Source organism: Carettochelys insculpta, chromosome 1, assembly GCF_033958435.1.
Source record: "Carettochelys insculpta isolate YL-2023 chromosome 1, ASM3395843v1, whole genome shotgun sequence".
Taxonomy (NCBI): domain Eukaryota; kingdom Metazoa; phylum Chordata; order Testudines; family Carettochelyidae; genus Carettochelys; species Carettochelys insculpta.
Genome location: NC_134137.1, coordinates 218,576,826 through 218,599,399, shown reverse-complemented (window position 1 = coordinate 218,599,399; position 22,574 = coordinate 218,576,826). Strand labels below are relative to the sequence as shown.

Genomic DNA, 22,574 nt, shown 5'->3' with positions numbered 1-22,574 from the left:
GGAATGCAGGTGTAGACCCAGCCTTTGTGTGTAGCTGCTGTATTTTGAAATAGCTAAGTGCTACTATAAGGTTCCCACATTTGCAAACTTAATGTTCGCAAATCCAATTATTTGCAAGCAGCTCTGGATGGGGATCACCCGCGCCACTTTCTGGGGTCCCTGGCAGGAACACCGGCAGCCACCGCTTCCTCAGGGCCCCAGGCAGGAGCACTAACTGCCACAGCTTCCCAGGGCTCCAGGGCCGGGAGTGCCAGAGGCTGCCGTGGCTTCCCCAGGGCTCCGAGCCCCACTCCCTATTCACAAAAATTAGCATTCACAAGGGTTCTGAACACCAAACACTCGCAACCCTACTGTATTTCCAAATGCCTTTTGTGTGTAGCAGTGTTCTTTTGAAATAAGCTATTCCAGAATAATGTCATTATTCAAATGTGTGTGTCTGCCATCTGGGGTGGGGGTGGGGGTGGAGGTGGGGAGAGGGGCCTGGGCAGGGAGTCCCCCAGAGGACTAAGGCTGGCCACACGACTCCCTGCCCCTTGCCCCAAGAAGGCCAGGGCTAGCTGCACGGTTTTTCCGATCCCCGGGAAGAGAGGGGCTGGTGAGTGTAGCGTGCAGTTAGTGCTGCCCACTGGTATTTAGTTAACTATATATGGCCTCCATTCATCAGGATAAAGAGCCCTTTTGTGTGCTTGTGGCTTTGTCTTATTTGGAGTTCAGCTACCTGTAGCCAGTGCAAACCCTAAGTGTGGTTAAGAAAATCTGCAATTTGCATCAGTGCACCTAACTTCCGCTTGAAACTGGAGTAACCAGTGCAAACTAGGACTTCTTTCTTCTTCCTGCACTGAGGTTTTGCACCAGTACAGCAACAACAGCTACTGGCCACAAAGAGCTGAAATGGAACATGACTAATCTCAGTGATATAGAAGGCTTTAATTCCTGTTTGTTATGGGTCTTGGACATACTACATGTAGATTAAATGCTTTTTCTAATATGCAATTTCTGAGACTCTTGGGTCCTCATTGCCAATCCTAGAGGTGTCACGTACAGTTTCGTATTAACCTTTTGTACATAAAGACATCATATAATGGTGCTAATACTGGGAAGATACACCATAGGGGCAATACAACGTATACAAGATTAACATATGGCCACTTTTTTTTCTGATTAAATAACTTGTTGGGTGAGCTATCAGGTTTAAATGCAGGGAATAAGGCCAGATTCTGAAACTGGGACAGGCACACTCACAATGCAAAACCAGCAGAGTTGTGTAGTTCTGCTTTGGGCTGGCTTCAGTCTCAATGTTGCTGGTTTTGTAGCCGTACGTGCATTTAATGAATTACACGCTGCAACCCCAGCTCATCAGAGAGCTCTTCTCAGTGATTCTGGTCTGTGTGATTGGCCCTGGTCTGTATTATTTCCAGGGCCATTTACCAACATCGAATCAGTGGCTCTCTTCTTGCACCGAGCACCACATGCAATCTCATGGAAATCTCCTGAGCTCATGCAGAATTTGGATGTTGCTCACCCGTACAGAGCTCCTTGAAGGACTGGAGACAAAGAGGGCATACATGCACTGCAGCTGTGAAGAGTGAGCCCCAGGCCAGGTACACAGACTTCCAGGAGCTCTGCTCAAGGTAGTGTACTAAAAATAAGTGTGGAGGTTGTTGCACAGATGGTGGCTTGAGCTACACACCCGAGTCCAAGCCCACCTGGCTCCCTGGGGCTGAGCTTCAGTGGCTAGCTCAAGCCTCTGTCAGTGCTGCAACAGCCACAACTACTATTTTTCACATACCAGCTCAAGGGGAGCTAGCACAAGTCTGTCTAGCCCTCTCTGGGACTCTCACCTCCCGGCTGTGGAGTAGATGCATCTTGAACACACAAGCCATGGAATCTGCTGCTGCCTAAATTTTGAAGGGAGCCCCAAAGCAGAGATTCTGCCCCACAGCCCTGCTGCTGCTACTGCTAGTGCCAATGTTTTGGCAGGTTGGGAATCCAGATGGGTCATCTACACCATATCTGCTGTAATTTGACTCATAGAATGTAAGTATTGTGACAGCTCTTTCATCGGGAAACACTTCCTTTTTTTAAACAGAAATCTCACCCACGTCCCCGTCGCCCTGCGAACATGGAACCTATGAAAATGAAGTCTGCCTTTGCCCAGAAGAATGGACAGGACAATACTGTCAGATAGGTTAGTATGTAGTTTTTATGAATCAGCCAGAGGAGCAGCGGGGTGATCAGCCTGCCACAGTATTGGACCACTGGGCAATGATGTTATTTATGCCATGTATTGAGGCTGTTCTAGTTCAGCCATTTCTGTTGTGTTTTTAAAAGAAGCACGGTGAAGGGAAGCCTTTCATTTCATTGGAGCACGGCCCGTTTCTAGACAATTTAGGCTGGCTCGCATTCTTTGAATTCTTTTGTTGGAACCACTGAATAGCATAATGGTCTAAAACTCTCGATCAGACTGGAGGTGCTGACGCTGCCTCATGCAGGAGAGAGCCAGTTGCCTGGCAAAAGTAAATGGCCAAGTTGGGAGCCTATCCCTGGCTTGTGGGATTAAGGAGACCAACCTCTACCCTTACATCTCTTTGATCTGTCACCTGCACCCGGGGACCAGACTGCTGGCTCAATCTCGGCATGCAAGGAATGTTCAGGTTTAAGTTTTCGGAGCTTTTGGGTTCTCACTCAGGTCTAAATTTCGTCAGATTCACCGGCCTCTGTTTGTTGCTGCTCATACATTTGTAGAAGGCAAGAATAAATAAGTTGTCTTGTTCCCTTCTCCTTCTCCATCTGGAGTCAGAGAATGCCTGCAATATATACTACTGCAGAGGTTAGCAAACAAGGGTCTGAAACTGCACACAGCTCCGGACATCCTGCAGAGATCTCTCTTAAATATTGTACAGCTTCTTTTCCCTTGTCATCTGTGCACCTCCCACACATCTGTAAAGCAGAGAAGTATTATTTCCATGTTACATGTGGGAAACTGAGGCACAGATATTAAGTGTCTTGCCCAAGGTCATGCAGGAAGTCTGTTGCACCACTAGTAGTTGAACTCAGGCCTTACGTGTAAACAGGCAGACACAATAAAAGTATGAACCAGGTTGTAATTCAGTGCCCACTTCAATCATTTGCTGTTGGCATCATACTTGTATCTAGTCACTTCTGAAGCTGCCAAGGAACTTGATTGTTTGCCCGTAACTAATAATTTCTTTTGCTACACAAAAGAAGACCATCAAAGAAAACATGATTTGCAAATATTATGCTTGTTAAAAGGTTATAATCAATCAGCTGTCATTTGAACAGAAATTTAAGTTTTGCAAAAACAAATCTTTACAAAACCTAAACTCAGATAATTTCCCACTAACCTGGAATGCATATACAGAAAGGGACAGAATTAAGGCTGTCTGACCAATGAATACATCTGCTGTTCGCTTTCAAGTTCTTGACTTTGCAACCCATAATGTTCTTCTCAAATTGGGATATTTTTAAAATGTAATCTCCTAGATCGCAATTTTAAAAGACATTGAAAAATCAAACATTACCTTCTGTGTGATCCATAAATGTCTAGAGTAAGCCACCCTGAAAATGACAAGTTCAGGGCAGACTGTAAAAAGGAGAGCAGATTCTCCCCAACCTGGTGCCTAACAGTAGAGTTAGGCTTACCAACCAGTCACAAACTGTCTTGTTTTATCTGTCAGACTAGATATTAAGAAGTTAAAAAAGGCCCCCTTTATTGCATTACAGTTCTCTCATTCCCAATCAGCACATAGGTCTGTGCAGTGAGGAGTTATTAAACAACTCTGTTCATGATACAGGAAGTTCGTCTGAACCCCAAGGAGCCAGCCACCTTCCCAAGTCAATATTAGTTTGGATCTTACCCAATATACCATGCTGCCAGCCAGTTCTTTTGAATCTCAAATGCAGGCATTTGATGAAGTGAGTCTTTGCCCATGAAAGCTTATGCTCCGATACAGCAGTTAGTCTATAAGGTGCAACAGGACTTCTTGTTGTTATAGTACATAGACATTGCTGCCCCCGGTCACATACATGACCCAACATCTCCTAATGATTCATTGGTGTCATTCCTGCCTTCTCTCAATTGGTTCACTGTGTTGTTCATTACCTTTGGCGGGTCATCAGGCACACTGGATAGTGTTTATGCCTGTCTGTCTGGGGGTGCTAGAACACAAGTTTGAAATACAGGCATATTACGCATATTTGCAATTCACAATACAAAGACGACTCAAACATATAGACAGGATTATCATAGTTGGCAAATCACAATACTTTCATTGATACCTTACACAGCATATCCAGTAAGATTTACTACAATTTTATAATATTGGTATCAATATCGTCAAAGTCTCTTGAATGATTTCATACAGTGTTACAGCCCCCAAGCAAAAATGAGACAGAAAGGGATGTTCCCAGATACTGCTTAAGGCATTACAATAATTCTTATTCTTGATAATGTATTATTTCAGCTTTCTGTTCAACATCAGAAGTCTCAGCTTATAAGAGAAATGGTTTATCAAAATTATGTTTTACTGTTACAGGCCTTTTCTTAGTGAGGTTTATCATGGAAGCAACAATAATACTGAATCCCTTTACAAATTCATGTTAAAATTTATGTAGCTTAATAGTGGACTGGACCTTCATATCTTTCTAGGAGTTCTTGAAAATGGCTAATTTATACGTACAAGCTCTGGCCAGGTGTATCCTCTGTGCAAACATGCATAGGCAAATCTTTGCCCCATCTCTGTCAGCAAGGTAATTTGCATCTACCAAGACATTAGCTTTCCAGTTCCCATCTACTATCAGTTCCAGTGTTGGATGCTGTCTTAAAGAGAGATGGTCCATTTCACCTAGCCCTTCTGAAGCAAAGTTGTGATATCCTTTCATTACCAATCTCTTCACCTCTGTGGAATCAGATGTACCCAGGTGTACCGCACAACCAAAGCACTGGAGATACACCCTCTTTCAGCAGGCACACTGCTATTTTTGGCAAACAGTTGGAGAAACTCTCTAGACAAGTCATTGTCCTTAACCTACACAGGGCTTGTCTATGCTATGGGGAGAGATTGATCTATGTCACACAACTTCAGCTATAGCAACGAAGGGTCCTGAGGCACCTTATAGACTAACAGCAAAGTTCTGAGCATGAGCTTTCGTGAGCACAGACTCACTTCTTCAGATGCTGGTCATGGAAATCTGCAGATTTCCATGACCAGCATCTGATGAAGTGAGTCTGTGCTCAGGAAAGCTCATGCTCAGAACTTTTCTGTTAGTTCTATAAGGTGCCACAGGACCCGTCGTTGCTGTTACAGATCCAGACTAACATGGCTACCCCTCCAATACTTAACTTCAGCTATGTTAATAGCATAGCTGAAGTTGATCTACTTAGATCTATTTACTGTGGTCTTTGCTGTGATGTGTTCACAGGAGACATTTTCTTCTTGACTCCCCCTGCACGTCTCATTGAGGTGGCATACCAGAGTCCACAGGAGAGTGATTGGTGGTCAGTTTATCACGTCTGTACTAGACTCAATAAATCAACCCCTTCTGGATTGATTGATGCCCTGTCAATCCCTCTGGCAGTGAAGACAAGCGCACATGTTTAGGAGCACTTCCTCTCTGGTCACACCTCTCCTCATCGGTAGCTTGTAAAGCATAGGGATCCTCATGTTCCATTAACATAGTTTCCCCACAGTGCTGACTATACAAACCTCAGCTCACAAGTCTACCTAGGTGCATCTAAATTTTCTTTGCCCATCTCTCCTTCTGTAAAGCCCTCACACACTGAAGTCTTTACATGAAAGGTTATCTGAGAATTTCTGACAGTTAGTAACTGGGACATTTTCCTCAGCAGAGAAACTGCTGCTTTTCACAAATAGTGGATCATTGCATTGAGCCATCTTAAGCAGATCACTTCTGCATTGTTCAAACTTATTTTTATGTGCTTCACTCATCAGCAGTCAACCAGGAAATCTGCTCTTTTCTTCCTCAGTTAGGCTTTAACCTAGGGTGACCATCTGCCCCCTGTTCGGCAAGACAGTCCCGTATTTGGGACACCAAAAAGGCATTCCTACTTATTTTTTAAAAAGGACTAATTGTCCTGTATTTGGGCCCTCCCACCACTGACCTTTTCTGCCAGCCGTTGTGCCGGAGAGCAGGTAGGTCACTTTGGGAAAGCAGCGGAAGCATGGGCCGCTGCTGCGTCCCTGCTGCTTCCCCGGGGCTCCCAAAGAGAGCTGGCGGCTGCCACTGCCCCAGGTATCGGGGATGACCAGCCCGTCCCCCCGTCCCCCCGCAAATCTCGCTGCCCCATATGTGGTCGCCCTACTTTAACCTGAACATCAGCTTGCTTTTCTTACATGTGAAGTTGCCATTCCTCTCTCCTGCTGAGGACGCTGTCCATCTCTCTGGCTTGTCATTTTGATTCTGGTGTTGCTTGATGTAACTTTTAATGATTTCCAGATCAAAATTCAAATTTTGGATAGTGTGACCTGAATGATCATGGGCAGCGGGTGACCCCCTGGCTTGGAGAGGCTAACCCTGCATCCCCAACCCTTTTGCCCAAGGCACCATCCCTTCTGTGTCCACCAGAGCTCAGCCCTCACTGTGGCTTTGCACCCCTGCCCCAGCCTATTTCCCATCTCTCCTTCTGGCTGCAGAGCTCCTGGGAGCAGGCCCCCAGATTCCCGCCTGAGTCTAAGAGAACTGGACAGGCAACATGTCCCCCAAAAGCCACTTTTCTCCCCCTGAGCCACCAACTGCACTGCAGGGCAGGTAGTAACACAGTCAGAGCAGCCCAGCACTGGGATGATGGGTAGCATGTCATGGCCCCAGGGGGGGGCAGAGCCTTCCCGTGCCTATAACTATCTCCCATGCAAACAATCTGGTTTTGTGAATCCTGCCAAAACTACACCAAAGTGACCTAGAACAGACCACACTGAAAATGTCATGGTCAGGGCAGGCTCCAGACAGGAGAGCTCATTCTCCTAAGAGTGGTGGTTAACGCCGAGGTTAGACTCACAAACCAAACTGTGCTTCTGACCTCCTCGTTGGTTATCAAGAAGCAAAAAGAACAAATAAAACAAACAACATCACTCAGCAGACCCTGATAATTCTGAATGGAAGCATGGACCCCTCTGAGAATCTTAGACGGCCTATCAGCCCTCAGAAGGCCATGGAGCACCAATTGAAAGTCACTGCTTTCAGCCACAGATCTAAATTTGCCATCCCTTCCTGTCTAGCTTTATGTTTTATGTTCTTGAAAATTGTTCTACGTGCTAATAGTGTCTAATCAGAATGTATTTGTCTTTATACAGTTAATTTCTGTGACAGCAGCAGTTACATCAGCTCCTCAGAAAACATTACTTTTAGCAGAATTGTAGTAGGCCACATTGGCTACTCTGAAGAAAAATGTGAAAACTCCACTGCAAACGGTATGTGTTTCCTTCCTCTCTTCCTCTAATTTCCTTACCCATCTCCCCTCCCACCCCCAAAGAAAAGGGGAATTTAAGACTGGTGAAAGATGTCAACTTATTAGACCAGGGCTGTGTCTACACTATCACTGCACTTTCAAAAGAGGCTTTTAAATTAGGAACATGAAAATACAAGTGAGGTGCCCATTTACATACCTGGCACCTCAGTTGCATATTCTTCTTTCGAAAGAGCATCTTTCAAAAGAAGAAAAGCAGTCTAGATGGGGCTCTTTTGAAAGTAAACCCCATCTTCAAAAGAGCCCTTCTTCCTATTGTTTTTGAGGGGGAAGAAGGGTTCTTTCAAAGATGGGGCATACTTTCAAAAGAGCCGCGTCTACACTGCTCTTCTTTCAAAAGAAGCTCTTTCAAAACAAGAATATGCAAGTGAGGAGCCAGATATGCAAATCTGCACCTCATTTGCATTTTTGAGTTCCTCATTTGCATGCCCTTTTTGAAAGTGCAATGCTAGTGTACACACAGCCCAGGAGATGGAAATTCTCTGTTTAAACCCAGAAGAGATACTGTCCTTCCCACACTGCACTGTTACTATGGGTATGTATACCCAGCAAAGTTATTGCAAAATAACGGCTATTATTTTGAAACAACTTTGCTAGCATCTACACAACAAAACGGCTATTCTGAAATAGTTTTGAAATAACAGTTGGCTTATTTCAAAATAAATAAACCTCATGGCCATGGCTACACTAGCCCCAGCCTTTCAAAAGTGGTATGCTAATGAGCCACTTCAGCAGATGCTAACGAGCTGCTGCCATGAATATGCAGTGCCTCATTAGCATAACAGCAGCTGTGCATGTTTCAAAAGTGCCGCTTTCGAAACGCACGCTGCCTGTGTAGACAGTGGCCTTTCAAAAGGACCCCCAGATTGCAAAAACCCCTTTTTTCCATTTGGTTTTGGGCAGAAGGAGCTTTCAAACTCCAGGGGTCCTTTCAAAAGGCCCCTGTCTACATGAGCAGCACGTGTTTCGAAAGCAGCACTTTCAAAATATGCGTGGCCACCATTATGCTAATGAGACACTGCATATTCATGGAAGCACCTCATTAGAATCTGCTGAAGTGGCTCATTAGCATACCCCTTTCAAAAGACAGGGGTTAGTGTAGCCATGGCCTGTTCCACAAGGAATAACACTTACTTTGAAATAGCTATTTTGAAACAGGAGCTGTGTAGACAGGGAAGACAGTCTATTTCTAAATGAGCCATAGTGCATCCAATGAGTCTGTTTTGAAATAGGCTATATTGCATGTAGATTCTCTATTTTGAAATAGCTGAGAGCTATTTTGAAATGCATTTTGTGTGTAGCAATGTTATTTTAAAATAAACTCTTCTGGATTACCTTATTTCAAAATATGCCTGCTGTGTAGACATACCCTATGTTTTGATGTTGATCCCTAGGGCTATGCCTACACGAGCGCAAAACTTCGAAATGGCCATGCAAATGGCCATTTCAAAGTTTACTAATGAGGTGCTGAAATACATATTCAGCGCCTCATTAGAATGCTGGCAGCCGTGGCACTTCGAATTTGATGCAGCTTGCAGCCTCGTGGCTTGCCCAGATGGGGCTCCTTTTCGAAAGGACCCCAGCAACTTCGAAATCCCTTTACTCCTATCTGCTGATAGGAATAAGGGGATTTTGAAGTTGGTGGGTTCCTGTCGAAAAGGAGCCCCGTCTGGATGAGTTGTGCAGCTGCAAGCTCTGTCAATTTCAAAGTGCCGCGGCTGCCGGCATTCTAATGAGGCGCTGAATATGTATTTCAGCGCTTCATTAGTAAACTTCAAAATGGCCATTTGCATGGCCATTTTGAAGTTTTGGGCTAGTGTAGACACAGCCTATGAAGATGATGGAATAATTTGATCTCTATGGCTGTGTCTACACTTGCATTCTTCTTTCAAAAGAGGCATGCAAATGAGGGAAATCAAAAAATGCAAATGAGGTGCAGATTTACATATCTGGTGCCTCATTTGAATATTCTTTTGAAAGAAGAAAAGTTATGTAAATGAGGCTCTTTCAAAAGTAAACCCCATTTTCAAAAGAACCCTTCTTCCCTTTCCTAAATGGGAAAAATGGTTCTTTCGAAAATGGGGTTTACTTTTGAAAGAGCCCCATCTACACCGCTTTTCCCCTTTCAAAAGAAGCTCTTTCAAAACAAGAATGTGCAAATGAGGTGCCAGATATGTAATTCTGCACCTCATTTACATTTTTGACTTTGCTCATTTTCATGCCTCTTTTGAAAGAGGAATTCAAGTGTAGACACAGCCTAAATGTCAATGTAAATAAATATAATTTACTCTCTTTGTGTCCTTGGCTGCCAAGATCGGCAGCAAAAATGCTAGTCATGAATGGTGACTTTTGTGAGTAGGATACCTGGACATTTCAAATTGGACTGATATCACTAAATCATATCACATAAGCCACTGAATAGTTTTGGTGCTAATTAAGTCTGCTACGGTGCTGTAGAGAACCTAATTGCACCATATGACAGAGAAAAAAAATGGCAAGTTATTAAAAAGTTATTAAAATACCATCAATTTATTCTGATTGGATTGTGGATATTTTGTAAGTGAAAAACAGGAGTAGGAAAGCGGTTTTTTAATAGGGACAGTAGAATACTATATAACACAGCAAGTTTACTCCACTTATAATATGTGATGATCTGTAAGGCATCTCTCTGTTCAGCAACATGTGTTATTAATTCCTTTATATTTCTGCTGGTGACCTGTGACAAAATTTCGAATCTGTTGTGGGGAAAAAAATTACCAGTGTAAGGAGTATGATTCTACAATCCCTACTTGTGTGACTAATCCTTCCCTTATTTATGTGACCAAATCCAAAGACATCAATAGCTCTTCTTATCTGAATGAGAGTTACTAGATCAGACCCTGAGAAGAAAATAATTTTTAAGATTGTAAGGGTTGATGGGGACCTGAGAAGAGTGATGACATCCCATGATAGTGAAAGGATTTTTTGTTTGTTTGTTACATTAAAGCTGGTATTCCAAAAGCAGGACAGAAATGCTACAATAACAATGGAAAACCTACTCTAGCTGATTTGAGAATTGTGAATTGTAGTAGGAACATGAAGACACTAATGGATGAGGTAATCCTGTCTTTTAATATGCCATTTAATGGGTTACTACAACTATAGTGATGGGGGCTGTAATAACCTTCACTGGTCTGCTCGTGGGATATGGATTCCAAATGCAGAGTTAGTGGAAACAAGAAACAGTGGGCTAAAATCGCCAGTACATTGTGACTGCTTTGGTCTTCCCTCACCCAGAGCGTTTCTACGCATGCCACTTTCTCCAAAAGTGACATGGTAATAAACGGCCCAAAGTATGCTAATGAGTTGCAGATGTAAATTCCTGGCACCTCATTAGCATAAGGCCACATGATTTGGAGTCTGGAATACACTCTTCCGGACTCCAAAACAGCGTGTGAAAGTGCAGCCCCCCGGGGGCCTTCCAGAAGGAAGTCCTTCTTCTGGAGGCCCCTTCTTCCCAAAAATCCAGAGAAAGTGGCATGTGTAGAAACGGCCCCAGTGAGTATTTTCATGGTTTTCAAGAAATAATTTTTTCATTAGCACAGAATGGAATAAATCACAAATTTATAAAGATCAGTTCATTAGAAAATAGGATAAATAGCAGATTTGTCTTCCTCAATACAACTGATATAAACTATAATGAAGCTTTCAACCCATTTCGAGCCACCAGATATGATTCTGTATTACAATACAGCTGCACGTTAGGAAAAGAAATAAAGGTGGGATTTTTGAAAGCACTCGCTTTTGGCCTGTGACTTCCTATTTGACTTCAGTGGGAGCAGAGGTCAATGCTGACCACTTTTGTAAACTCCACCCTAAGAGAATGCAGAAAAGAGGAGAAGTAAGTTTACACACTGTCCCCTAGGTTCTTTCTGAAGCAGGCATTCCAGATGATAGGGTTTTGTGCTAATTACTTTAAAACCCATGAACCTGCAAATTTTGTGATCCCATTCCAACATGGAAGGAGAGGCAGATTTCCTGTCTCCTGCTTGATTTTTATTCTTGTTGCTTTTTGACCTTCTAATTTGCTTTCACCAAGTTTCACACTTCCAAATCAAAATGTTCCCCACTTCCCCCATCCCCAATCCTCACTCTTTCTACCATGACTTACATTTTAGTATTAATAATAGAGAGGAAGACATGTTAGTGTGTATTCTAACAAAGCAAAACAGCAGCCATGTAGCACTTTAAAGACTAACAAAATAATTTATTAGGTGATGAGCTTTCATGGGACAAACCCACTTCTTCAGATCTCTAGCATTTCCAGTCCAAACTCAGTTATATAACACAAAGGTCCAAAAAAGTTGCAATAAAAACTGACAAATCAAATACATGGAACAGAAGGAGGAAGGTTGAGGAGTGCGGGATGTTAAGTGTCTTACCTGAGATAATTACAAACATCAAAGGAAGGGAGACAGTCCTTGTAATGCGTGATATAATTGCTGTCTGTGTTCATGCCAAGTGTTAATGTGTCAAATTTGAGTATGAGCCCCAGTTCACAAATCTGCCTGTGTAATCTGCTTTTAAAGTCTCTTTGTTGTAGGACGCATGCTCTCTGGTCTTTAACAGAATGGCCCATGCCATTGAAATGTTCACTGACAGGCTTATGTATATTGAGATTCTTAATGTCTGCTTTGTGTCCATTCATTCTTTGGTGAAGTTTTTGCTCAGTTTGTCCAATGTACACAGTAGAGGGGCATTGCTGGCACATGGTGGCATATATAACATTGGTTGAGATACAGGAGAACGAGCCCCTGATCTTGTAATTAACATGGTTAGGTTCAGTGATGGTATCCCCAGAATAAATATTAACAGAGAGATAGCTGTGCTAGTGCATGTACTATCAAAACAAAAAAGCAATCCAGTAGCACTTTAAAGACTAACAAAATATTTTGTTAGTCTTTAAAGTGCTACTGGACTGCTTTTTTGTTTTGACAGAATACATATGTGGACCAAGTTGGCAGTGGGGTTTGTTGCAAAGAAAAGTTCCAGGATTAGTATTATTGTGGTGCAGCCTGTGATTGCTAATGAGAGTCTTCATTAGGTTAGGAAGTTGTGTATAGGACAGAACAGGCCCGTCACCTAGGGCCTTCCAAAGTTGTAGCATCATGATCTAGAATAGGTTGTATGTTTTTGACAATGCATTGCTGGGGTTTGACTGGGAGCTATAGGTAATGACAAGTGGTGTTCTGTTTTTGGCCTTCTTGGCCTTGTCTTGAAGTAGTTGGCTTCTGGGTATTCATCTGGCCCTATCAATCTGTTTTTTCACTTCTCCCAGTGGGTAATAAAGGTTTATGAGTGCTTGGGAGAGATCTTGGAGTTTGCGGTCTCTATCAGCAGGATCAATAGGATTTTAGTTTTAGAGAGATTACTGGATAAATTGTAAAATAGAAAAAGAATGTGTGTCCTCTATAATATAAGCTGAGAAGCAGGTGGTTTTTAGCTCAAACTGTTGAGGTGCCTGTGCTAAGCTCCAAACTTCCCAGGTTCCAGTCTGCCTGTGGGCAGTTTGCAGTGAGTCATGGGATTTGTACTTTCAACACTAGATGTGTTGTAGTCTTTGCTTTGCAGGGTTTCCCCTCTTCCTACTCACTACTTTCCTATCTTAACCCCAATTTAAAACAAAACAAAACAAAAAAAGCTACAATCCACGTAACTAGTAAAGCTGTGGGAATTAGTCATACTATTTGCTTCCATGTACAGCTGGGTCTACACGTGAGTGCCCTTTCGAAAGGGCAGAAATTGAAGTCAAAATAGCAGCCATGGAAAGGGAGCATCCGCCACCACTATTGGATGGGCATTTCGATCCGCTCTTTCAAAGTGCTGCCGCGGTCTTTCGAAAGAGAGCGTCCACACAGCTCCAAGCCCTCATTAGACAGAAGGGAGGCAAGAAACGCCGCGGATTGGGTCCCGTAGCCAACAAGCCCTTCTGGGGCTGCAGCCAGCCACCCCCTTTAAAGGGCCCCTCCCTCCACCCTCCACTCTGCACCAGCCGAGTGCTACCCAGCCTTTCCCAGCCCAGCAGAGCCCACCCGTGCCCATGATGGAGGCACAGCAACAGCTCCTGCAGAAGGACACCCTCATTATGGACACCCTGCTGGCAGTGCTGTGCACCATTGCCGCAGCTGCACCCAATCTCACTGGGTGGCTGAGTGGTCCCTCTGGGGCCATGGGCGCCCCCTGGGTGCCTCGACCCCTCTGGACCCACCCCAGCAGCACCAATTGGTGGGAGCGCCTGGTGCTGGGGGAGCGGGGTGAGGAAAGGTGGCTGCAGAACTTCTGCATGTCGAGGCAGACCTTCGAGGAGATCTGCCACCGGCTCGCCCACACACTCTGGCACCAGGACACCTGCATGCGGCCAGCCCTCACCCTGGAGAAATGGGTCATGATCGCCATCTGGAAGCCGGCCAGCCTAGTCTCCTATCGCTCCGTGGGACGGCAGTTTGGGGTGGGCAAGGCCATCATTGGGGCTGTACTTATGGAGGTAAGATGGGGCTGGGTCACGCATCCCCCACGGGTCGGGGTGGGGGGCTGGAGCGAGGGGAACCCACTGCTGCAAGGGTCTGGATGGGAGGGGGGCAGGGGGCTGGATGGGGTGGGGTCCGGAAGGGAATGGGGCAGAATGGGCCCGAAGTCGGGGGGGAGACGGCCGCCACACCTGCACTAGAGCACTTGTCCCCCTCCCCACCTGCAGGTTGTCAGAGCCATCAACATGATGCTGCTCCATAGGGTCGTCCACCTGGGGGATCTGGACAACACTGTCACTGGCTTCCAGGACGTGGGCTTTCCGAACTTCATCGGCGCTTTGGATGGCACTCACATCCCCATCCGCGCCCCACCATGCAGCGCTCACTAGTGCCTCAACAGGAAGGGCTGCCATTCAGTGGTGCTCCAGGCCCTGGTGGACGCGAGGGGCTGGTTCACCAACATCTATATGGGCTGGGCCAGCTGCACCCACCATGCCCAGGTCTTCCGGAACTCTGGCCTCTGCTGGTGCATGGGGACAAGCATGTTCATTCCCCAGCGGGAGATCTCGGTGGTGGAGGACGTCACCATGCCGCTCTGCATGGTGGCAGATGTGGCAGGCCCCCCGTAGCCATGGCTTATGAAGCCGCACACAGGACACCTCAACCCCACCCAGGAGTGCCTCAACCACACCCACAATCAGTGTCTGAACCATGCCTGCAACATTGTGGAGCGGGCCTTCAGGTGCCGAAAGGGGCAGTGGAGGTGCCGCCACACGTGGCTGGAGGTTGGGGTCCTCAGTCTGCCCCAGGTGGTGGGTGCCTGTTGTGTCCTCCACAATGTTGTGGAGGGAAAGGGAGATGCCTATGTCCCTGGGGGAGACCCTCTGTCTGGCCCAGCTATGAGCAGCTGGGCACCTCCCCCCATCCTCCAGGCCCATTGGGATGGCCACCGCATCAGGGAGGCCCTCAGGCAGGCCTTTGCCGATGGCCACCTCTGACCCGCATGCACACCCACATCCCACACACATCTGCCACCCACCGTCTCTGCCACCCCCCGGCCCACACCAGCACCGCACCCACACATCCACCACCCACCATCCCCCTGAGGAGCACAGCACAGAGTGGTGAACATTAAAATAAACATTTATCTAGACTCTTGTTAACTATGTACAGGGCGTGGGAACCTAACTTGGAGGGGAGTGGGGGAAACCTAACCTGGAGGGGGGCGGGGTGCTCATTCCGGGGCAGGGGTGGTGGGTTGAGAGCCCCGTCGGCCCCTGGAGCCCCTGCCTCCCTGGGTGCGGGGTCCCCAGTGGGGAGGAGAAGGTGTGGGGAGCACTGGCAGGTAATGCTGGAGAGTGGGCCTGGTGGGGGTGGAGGGTGCGGGCTTGGTGGGAGCAGAAGGTGTGGGATCAGTGGGGGTGGAGGGTGGGGGCTCAGCAGCGGTAGGGAGGCAGGCTCATTGGTGGTGGAGGGTGCAGGCTCAGTGGGGGTCGCTGCCAGGGGGGCCAGGAGGCGGGCAAAGTTGGCCATATGGTCCCGGAAGGTGTGGCCAATGCCCTCCAAGGTGGTCAGCAGACTCTCCCAGACTGCCCTCCGCCACTCCATCTCGGCCTGGGTGAGCTGCAGGTGCTGCTCAGCCACCTCAGCCTGGTGCTGGCTGGCTGGGTCCTCCTCGGCCCAGCAGGGGGGCCCTCTGGCCACAGCCCCGACAGTGCACCACGTGGGGTGGTATCCGGGTGGCTCCAAGGACAGCGGGAGGGGGCTCTTGGGAATGAGAGATGGCGCAGGGCTCTCCCAGTCCACAGATGGTGCGGCTGTGTGGAGAGGAGGAGAGCGTCCAGGGGTCTCTCATGCAGGTGGCCCTTCCCGGCCTGCGGTGTTAAAAGACCAGCACCAACACCAGTCCTGGGACTTTTCCTTGCAACAAAGCCCGCTGCCAGCTTTGCCCACATATCTTTTCTGGAGATACCATCAGTGGACCTAACCAGGTTACTCACAGAATTATGGGCACTTTCTCATGTTCCTCAACTAACATCGTATATGCCATCATGTGCCAACAATGCCCAGATGCTTTGTATATTGGACAGACTTCTAACTCTCTTAGACATAGAGTTAATGGGCACAAAACAGACATAAAAACACTCTTGATCCACAAACCTGTTGGCTGGCATTTTAATGGAGTGGGTCATTCTGTTAATGACTTTAGAGTTTGCATGTTACTGAAGAGGAATTTTCACAACACTCTTCTAAGAGAGGCGCTAAACTTTCTTTTATATTCAAATTCGACACATTAACGCATGGTTTGAACTGCGATTGGAATTTTCTGGGTCACTATAGGGGCTCGTTTGCATACTTGCCTTAATCTAATTCTTGGCCTCTCCCCTGCCCTTCTGCCCCTCTACTGTCTGATTTGCTCACCTTGATAATTTTATTTCTGATTTGTCCACCTTGATTACTGTTTTTGGTTCTCTGTGCCTTAAATATTGAGTCTGTTCTGGTCTGGCTGTGGTCTGAAGAAGTGGGTCTGTCCTACAAAAGCTCATCACCTAATAAATTATTTTGTTAGTCTTTAAAGTGCTACTTGACTGCTTTTTTATTTTGCTACTAGTAACTTATCATAGGCTCAGCATTTGTGTTTTCAATGTAAATTGTTGCAATATTTTTAATATTAGAAGCTGTACTGCCACCTAGTGGATTTTAAAGAAGACTCAGCATTTTTCCATTACAAGTTAGGGGAAATTTGGGAAAACTGTGTCTGCAGTGATCAGGAATTACCACTCTTGTTAAAGCCTGTAACCCAGACTGGTTTGACTCTGCTCTCAAAGCTAAGTAGTCAGAGAAAAATCAGGTCATGGGAGTCTCAAATTGGACATCCCAAATTGGTAGATATTTCATACCTTTATCTTTGTGTTTCAGTTCCCCATCTAAAACACGCGTTTAATTTGAAAATAAACTAATGTTTTTCACTTGCTTAGACATTAGAATAATAGTTGACAGGCAAAATTAATAATACTATATTCAGGGCAAGGTTTGAGTCATGTGCCATAAATGAGGCGTGGGGTCTCATGAATCTAGTTGCCCAGGGAGCACTCAGCTCTTGGAACCATGATACAGTCTTTTATGACACGATCACATACTATTTTTTGCCATAGGTCACGGGGGGATTAGTGAAGGGAGACAGAAGAGGCCACTGGCACATTTATCCTCTCCTGCCTCCTTCACTACACCCTTTCCAACTTCTACACCAAATGAAGCAGGGGTCCTGTAGACAACAGCATCTTTTATTACTCAGCCCTAATTCACCCCCAGAGAAGGTCCAGCCCCTCAATGAGTCAGGAGTCCTGCCATAGGCGATAAATGGGACGGGAGAGAGGAGGAGGCACAACCCCTGCTGGAATGCCGTGGAAGGGCAAAGAGCTGGCTAGCAGCCAGGCGGAGACCAGAAGAAGAGGTGGGGAGGCATGAAGTGGGCCCAGATGGAGGGAGGTGAGGCCTGGGATGCAGGGTGGGTTGTCCCATCCCTTCCCTGAGTTGGGGAAGGGGTCATGTGCCAGTGGCCCCTTCTGTCTCCCTTCACCAGTTGCCCCTGAGCCCCCTGGAAAAAATAGTATGTGATCATGTAATAAAATACTGTATCACAACCCATAAGTACAAGCAAGGGCACTTTAAGGTTGCACAGGCATTGTTATTTCTGGCATTTTTTATTGTTTGAGAGCTAAATTCTGCAAACTTGGTAATGTTCTTTTCATGTATTGTTTGTGTGTAATAGGCACATCATGCTTCTCCTGTAGTTATTAGTGCACATACCAGCTCTGCAGGCTTCAAACCCACCTCTGTATCTCAGATATTCACTCAGGCTTTGTCATTTAAAGATGTTCATACTAGATCTATTTAGATGAGGACTAGCCTACTCAAGTATGCTGATCCCTTTGTTCTTTTGGTGGCTCCTGAAAGTCACTTCGGCTCTACTTCTGATTGTGTAGCACACATTGTGAGTGGAAGGGGCTACAGAAGTCCATAGATTCAGAGCCTCAGGGTTCATCTACACTGATAAAAGACAATCAGGTTCTTAGAGCCTGGGCTCCAGCCCAAGCCCAAACATTTACCCTGTAATTTCATAGCTCTGTGGCCCAAGTCCCCAGGAGACCAACGAAGCAGATCCCGCTCAGCCATGGTGGTTTTTATTTATCACAGTGTAAACATAGCCAAAGTCATCTGCACAAGATTGTATTGCATTTCCATGGGTGGGAGAAGTGACTGTGTACAGTGGGACCAAATTCTGGGCCTGCTGAGGCTACGTCTGCTCTCACCTAGAAGGCCGATGACAGATACGCTTTTTTAGGTACGCCGATCATGTACCTAAAATCAACTTTTCAGCTGGCAACTTTGGTGGCTGTCTTCATGGCAGAAGGTCGACGGGAGCACTCCTCCTGTTGACCTTCCTCAATCCTCCTGGCTTGCGAGGAGTTCCAGGGTCAATGATGACCCTGGAATGTGCTGTTTAGCACATGTGTGAAACTGCATCCCGGAAGACTGAACCTGAGCAGTCCGTGGTGAGTGTAGACGTGTCCATTACTGATCTGTTGATTTAATGGGGTCTGTCAATTTACAAATAATTTGGCTGTGAACCTGATAAGCTTTTATTTCTCTAGAAAATGAGTATTAAAATGGCCACTCTTTTCCCTCATATCATCTCTGTGTGATGTAACATCTTTTCTAACAGCTAAACAATGCAGATAACTCAGAGGTCAACATTTCATCCATTGCCAGTGATGTCCAGATCCTTACTTCCGTGCCACAGAAACTTACCACTGAGAACATCTCTACTGCTGCAGACATTGCAAAGCATATTCTGGAAAGTCCATCTATGGTGAGATTCAAAATTGTTTCATATGGCTTTATAAAAGAGTAGTATGTTTGGGAGACTTTCCTTAGGCTCACAGAAAATCAGTCTTTTTAATTTTCACTTAATAAAAAATAATAACTCAAGTTTCTAATCTAGCTGCAATATACTAAGCTATTAAACAGCAGATCTGAATTCAGGTCTCAAGCATCTATAAATAAGAGTTATCATTCTATTTCATTTCATTTAAGTCAAGTGTTAATAAAATATTCTCTCACAATAAAATGTGTTATAGGAAATGAGTTTGTACACCATTCCTACTAAACATTTCCCATTTTTCTGTTTATCAGACAAGTGATGATGCATTAGCTGCAGTGGCTACAGTTAGCCAACTTTTGGATGCTAACGTAAACCAATTCAACTTTACAGACAATAACCTAGTTACTGCTACAGCAAGGTATTTACAATTTGTCTTTCTGTTAAAGTTGGTAAAGCTAAACATGTCTGTCCATTTAAATGTAAAACTGAATTAGAGCCAGACGAATTAATCTCCAGGGTAACTCAGCTGCTTTAGTAGTTACCCCATGGCTTGTGGTATGTGATGATAGATCACATGATGAAGTTGGCCCCCTTTCCCTAATCTGGGGACAGTGAGGGCTAAAGTTGGGGATGACAAATCAAGTCTTCTACATTTGGTTCTCAGCTTTACCACTGAGTTGCTGTATCACCTTGAGCCAGTCATTAACTAGTATGTTGGTTTACTTGTCTATACAATGGGCATAAGAGTTCTTACCCTACCTCCTGTGGTGAGGTGGACCTTACTGAATATTAGTAAACACATAGATGGTCTGGTATCAAAGGGATAATAAAAGTGTGAAGTGTTACTATTACTAGTAGCACATCCAGGGAATGGAAAAGGAGAATTGCTAGCATGCTAATACGTTGTTTCCTTAAAGGACCAGGTTCTTGAATACATTAATGCCCTGAAAAAAATCTCCCAGTTATCTAACCAACTATTTGACAGTCTAGATTTTTATTTCCTTGATGCCTAAGAGGCCAAATCCTTGTTCCACAGAGGTCAAAGGCAAATCTCTCATTGACTTTGACAGTAAGAGGATTTGGCACATTAGAATTAGAGATTTTTGATCTAATTCCTCACTTTCCTACACTCTGTGGAGCAAAATGGAAATCACTGCAGGAGGGGAGCAGATATTGGTGCTACATTCCGACACACTCTTCAGTGATAAAGACATTTACAACATTCCTTACTTCCATGTAGCCTCACAAGTACACTGGAAAAATTCTCTTTGAGTGGCTCTGCTGTTCAAACCAATATTGCAGTCTGTAACCTTTCCTTGACGTCAAACTCAACCACAGCCTTATTCTCTGCACAGAAGGGTAAGCTTTATTTGCTTGGTGGGAATTGCAAGGACAATGAACAAATCTTACTATATATTTTAGAAAAGTTCCTCTGACTGTGAGGGGGTCCCTTTGTTCAAGAACTCCTCCTAAATGTAAGAGCTAGGACCACCAAATTTCATATGCAGCTTCCTCTTATCATAACTTAAAGCAAGGTCAGGGATTTGTTGTGCCCAGATAACGGGATGTGCGTGGAAAGCAGTTGTTTCATATTCAATGGCAGGGGTGGGGTTTGATGGCAGAGACAGTTATAATCAGGGAGACAGCAAGCATGAGGGTTCACATGACCATAGGGGGACAGCAGGCACTGTAGCGAGCAACTCCCGGGTGACAGCACAGATCCCACCACCTTGACCTGTCTACCAGGCCCAGGGAGTGCTGTCAAGCAGGTTGTACAGCCTTCCACACCCACGCCACACCCCAGCTCTCTGCCTTGAGCCGCTCAGCCTCCATCCTCTAGCCTTCTGGCCTCAGCTCTCCACATCCCCAAGGCCCTGCACAGACTCCTTCACTCCTCCCCCACTCACTGCCAGCCCCCTGCCCCGAAGCAATCGAGTAACGCTGGTAAGTTTTCTAGTGTTTACAAATTCTGACATTTTGTACAAATTCATTGGTGACTTTTGCCTACACAGGACCAAAAAGTTCACAGTCTGACTGTACTCACGTAAGACAAAATGTCTCTACATTTAATAACATCAGCAGTACTGAAGTTCAAATACTGATCAACGTAACAGGAAACAGTAAGTTCACTCTTCACTTCCCCAAGCTTGTGCCAGGCAAATTCTGCCCCAAAATGCTCTCACACTTGTTTGACACAAATGTATGAAAACATGTCATTTTTATGTACCTATATTATGCACGTATCATAGAACAAGAAGTGCATATGGCAAATCTAATGGTGTGACCTTGTCTGTGAATCATGGCTGATTCACCTGTAACATGGCCTACATTACGTCTATGTTTTAACTGAAAACCAGTGTGTGTTCACAGAGCTACGTGCTTCAGAGTGAACCACTAAATCCAGTTATGGCACATATCATAGAACAAGAAGTGCATAAGACAAATCTAACTGTGTGAATTTATTTATGAATCTTTGCTGACTTACCTGTAACGTGGCCTGAGCTATTTTTAAGTTCTGCTCCAGAACTGTACTCTACTACCATATCAGCATAAAAAGAAAATCCCATTTGTCTATTGAATAATTGAGATATGTTTCATCTCTGTATTTCAGCTCCTAGCAACCTGCACACAATGAAGCAGTTCTGAATTAGTCTGGGTATAGGGTATTAGCACAGGGCAAGGATGTGAAAAACCAGACAAATATAAAATTACACCCAAACACGATGCTAAATGAACATTCATGTTGCAGACAATGTTGATCACTCACAGGTCAACTATGCAACCTTAATTCTGCCTCCTTGGATATACGCACGATGACACAGTCTATGATTGTAGTATATCATACTTTTTTCATGGATCCTTGCCTCATTCAGCACATAAGGTAAATTGTTCTCACTGAATGAGCACCTATACAATATGTTTTATAGTAACTGAGAGATAGCCGTGCTAGTCTATATACTATCAAAACAAAAAAGCAGTCCAGTAGCACTTTAAAGACTAACAAAATAATGTATTAGGTCAGCTTCCATGGGACAGACCCACTGAGTCTGTTCTGGTATGGCTATGGTCTGAAGAAGTGGGTCTGTCCCACGAAAGCTCATCACCTAATAAATTATTTTGTTAGTCTTTAAAGTGCTACTGGACTGATTTTTTTGTTTCAGTATGTTGTGTTTTCCTCATAATTCAAGGTGTGGCCTGATGCCTTATTTGCTACACACTAATATGCAAACCCTTTTCTGAGTAGTAAACTCCTCATGGGCTTTTTCATGATATCAGCCACTATGGTAACTGCATGCTTGACACAGATTAATTTATTTTCACAATATGCCTTTGAGGGAAAGAGCTGTTCTCATCTGCATTTTACAGATGGGGAATTGAGGCACAGTGAGAGTTTGGTTAACATTTCCACTCTTTTTTGGGGCCCAATTTTTAGTGCACATGACCTGATTTTTCAGAGTACAAGGAGTAATGTAACACTTAACATATTTAAAGCATAGTGCCACTTGACTTTAACTTGCAGCTGTGAGTTGTCAGCACTTCTGTAAATGAGCCCCCCAGGGTCTCAACCTGGGCACCAGAAAAATGTGAATTAGCTCAATTAGCTATGTGAAAAAAATACCATTTTCTGAATAAGTTACATATATTTGGCACACTAGGTCAAATTGTGCAAATGATGCTT

At 45.0% G+C, this 22,574-nt stretch overlaps 1 protein-coding gene across 1 annotated transcript in view; it reads left to right on the top strand.

Moving 5' to 3' along the window:
• The window catches only part of ADGRG7 (adhesion G protein-coupled receptor G7), a 47,782-nt gene that overhangs the window by 3,437 nt on the left and 21,771 nt on the right, over nucleotides 1-22,574 (top strand). Inside the window, exons 2-8 of the mRNA XM_074983534.1 lie at nucleotides 2,090-2,188; nucleotides 7,332-7,448; nucleotides 10,491-10,600; nucleotides 18,737-18,883; nucleotides 19,207-19,313; nucleotides 20,136-20,254; nucleotides 20,908-21,015. Coding sequence (XP_074839635.1) covers nucleotides 2,090-2,188; nucleotides 7,332-7,448; nucleotides 10,491-10,600; nucleotides 18,737-18,883; nucleotides 19,207-19,313; nucleotides 20,136-20,254; nucleotides 20,908-21,015 — 807 coding nt within the window. The remainder of the gene's footprint in view (nucleotides 1-2,089; nucleotides 2,189-7,331; nucleotides 7,449-10,490; nucleotides 10,601-18,736; nucleotides 18,884-19,206; nucleotides 19,314-20,135; nucleotides 20,255-20,907; nucleotides 21,016-22,574) is intronic.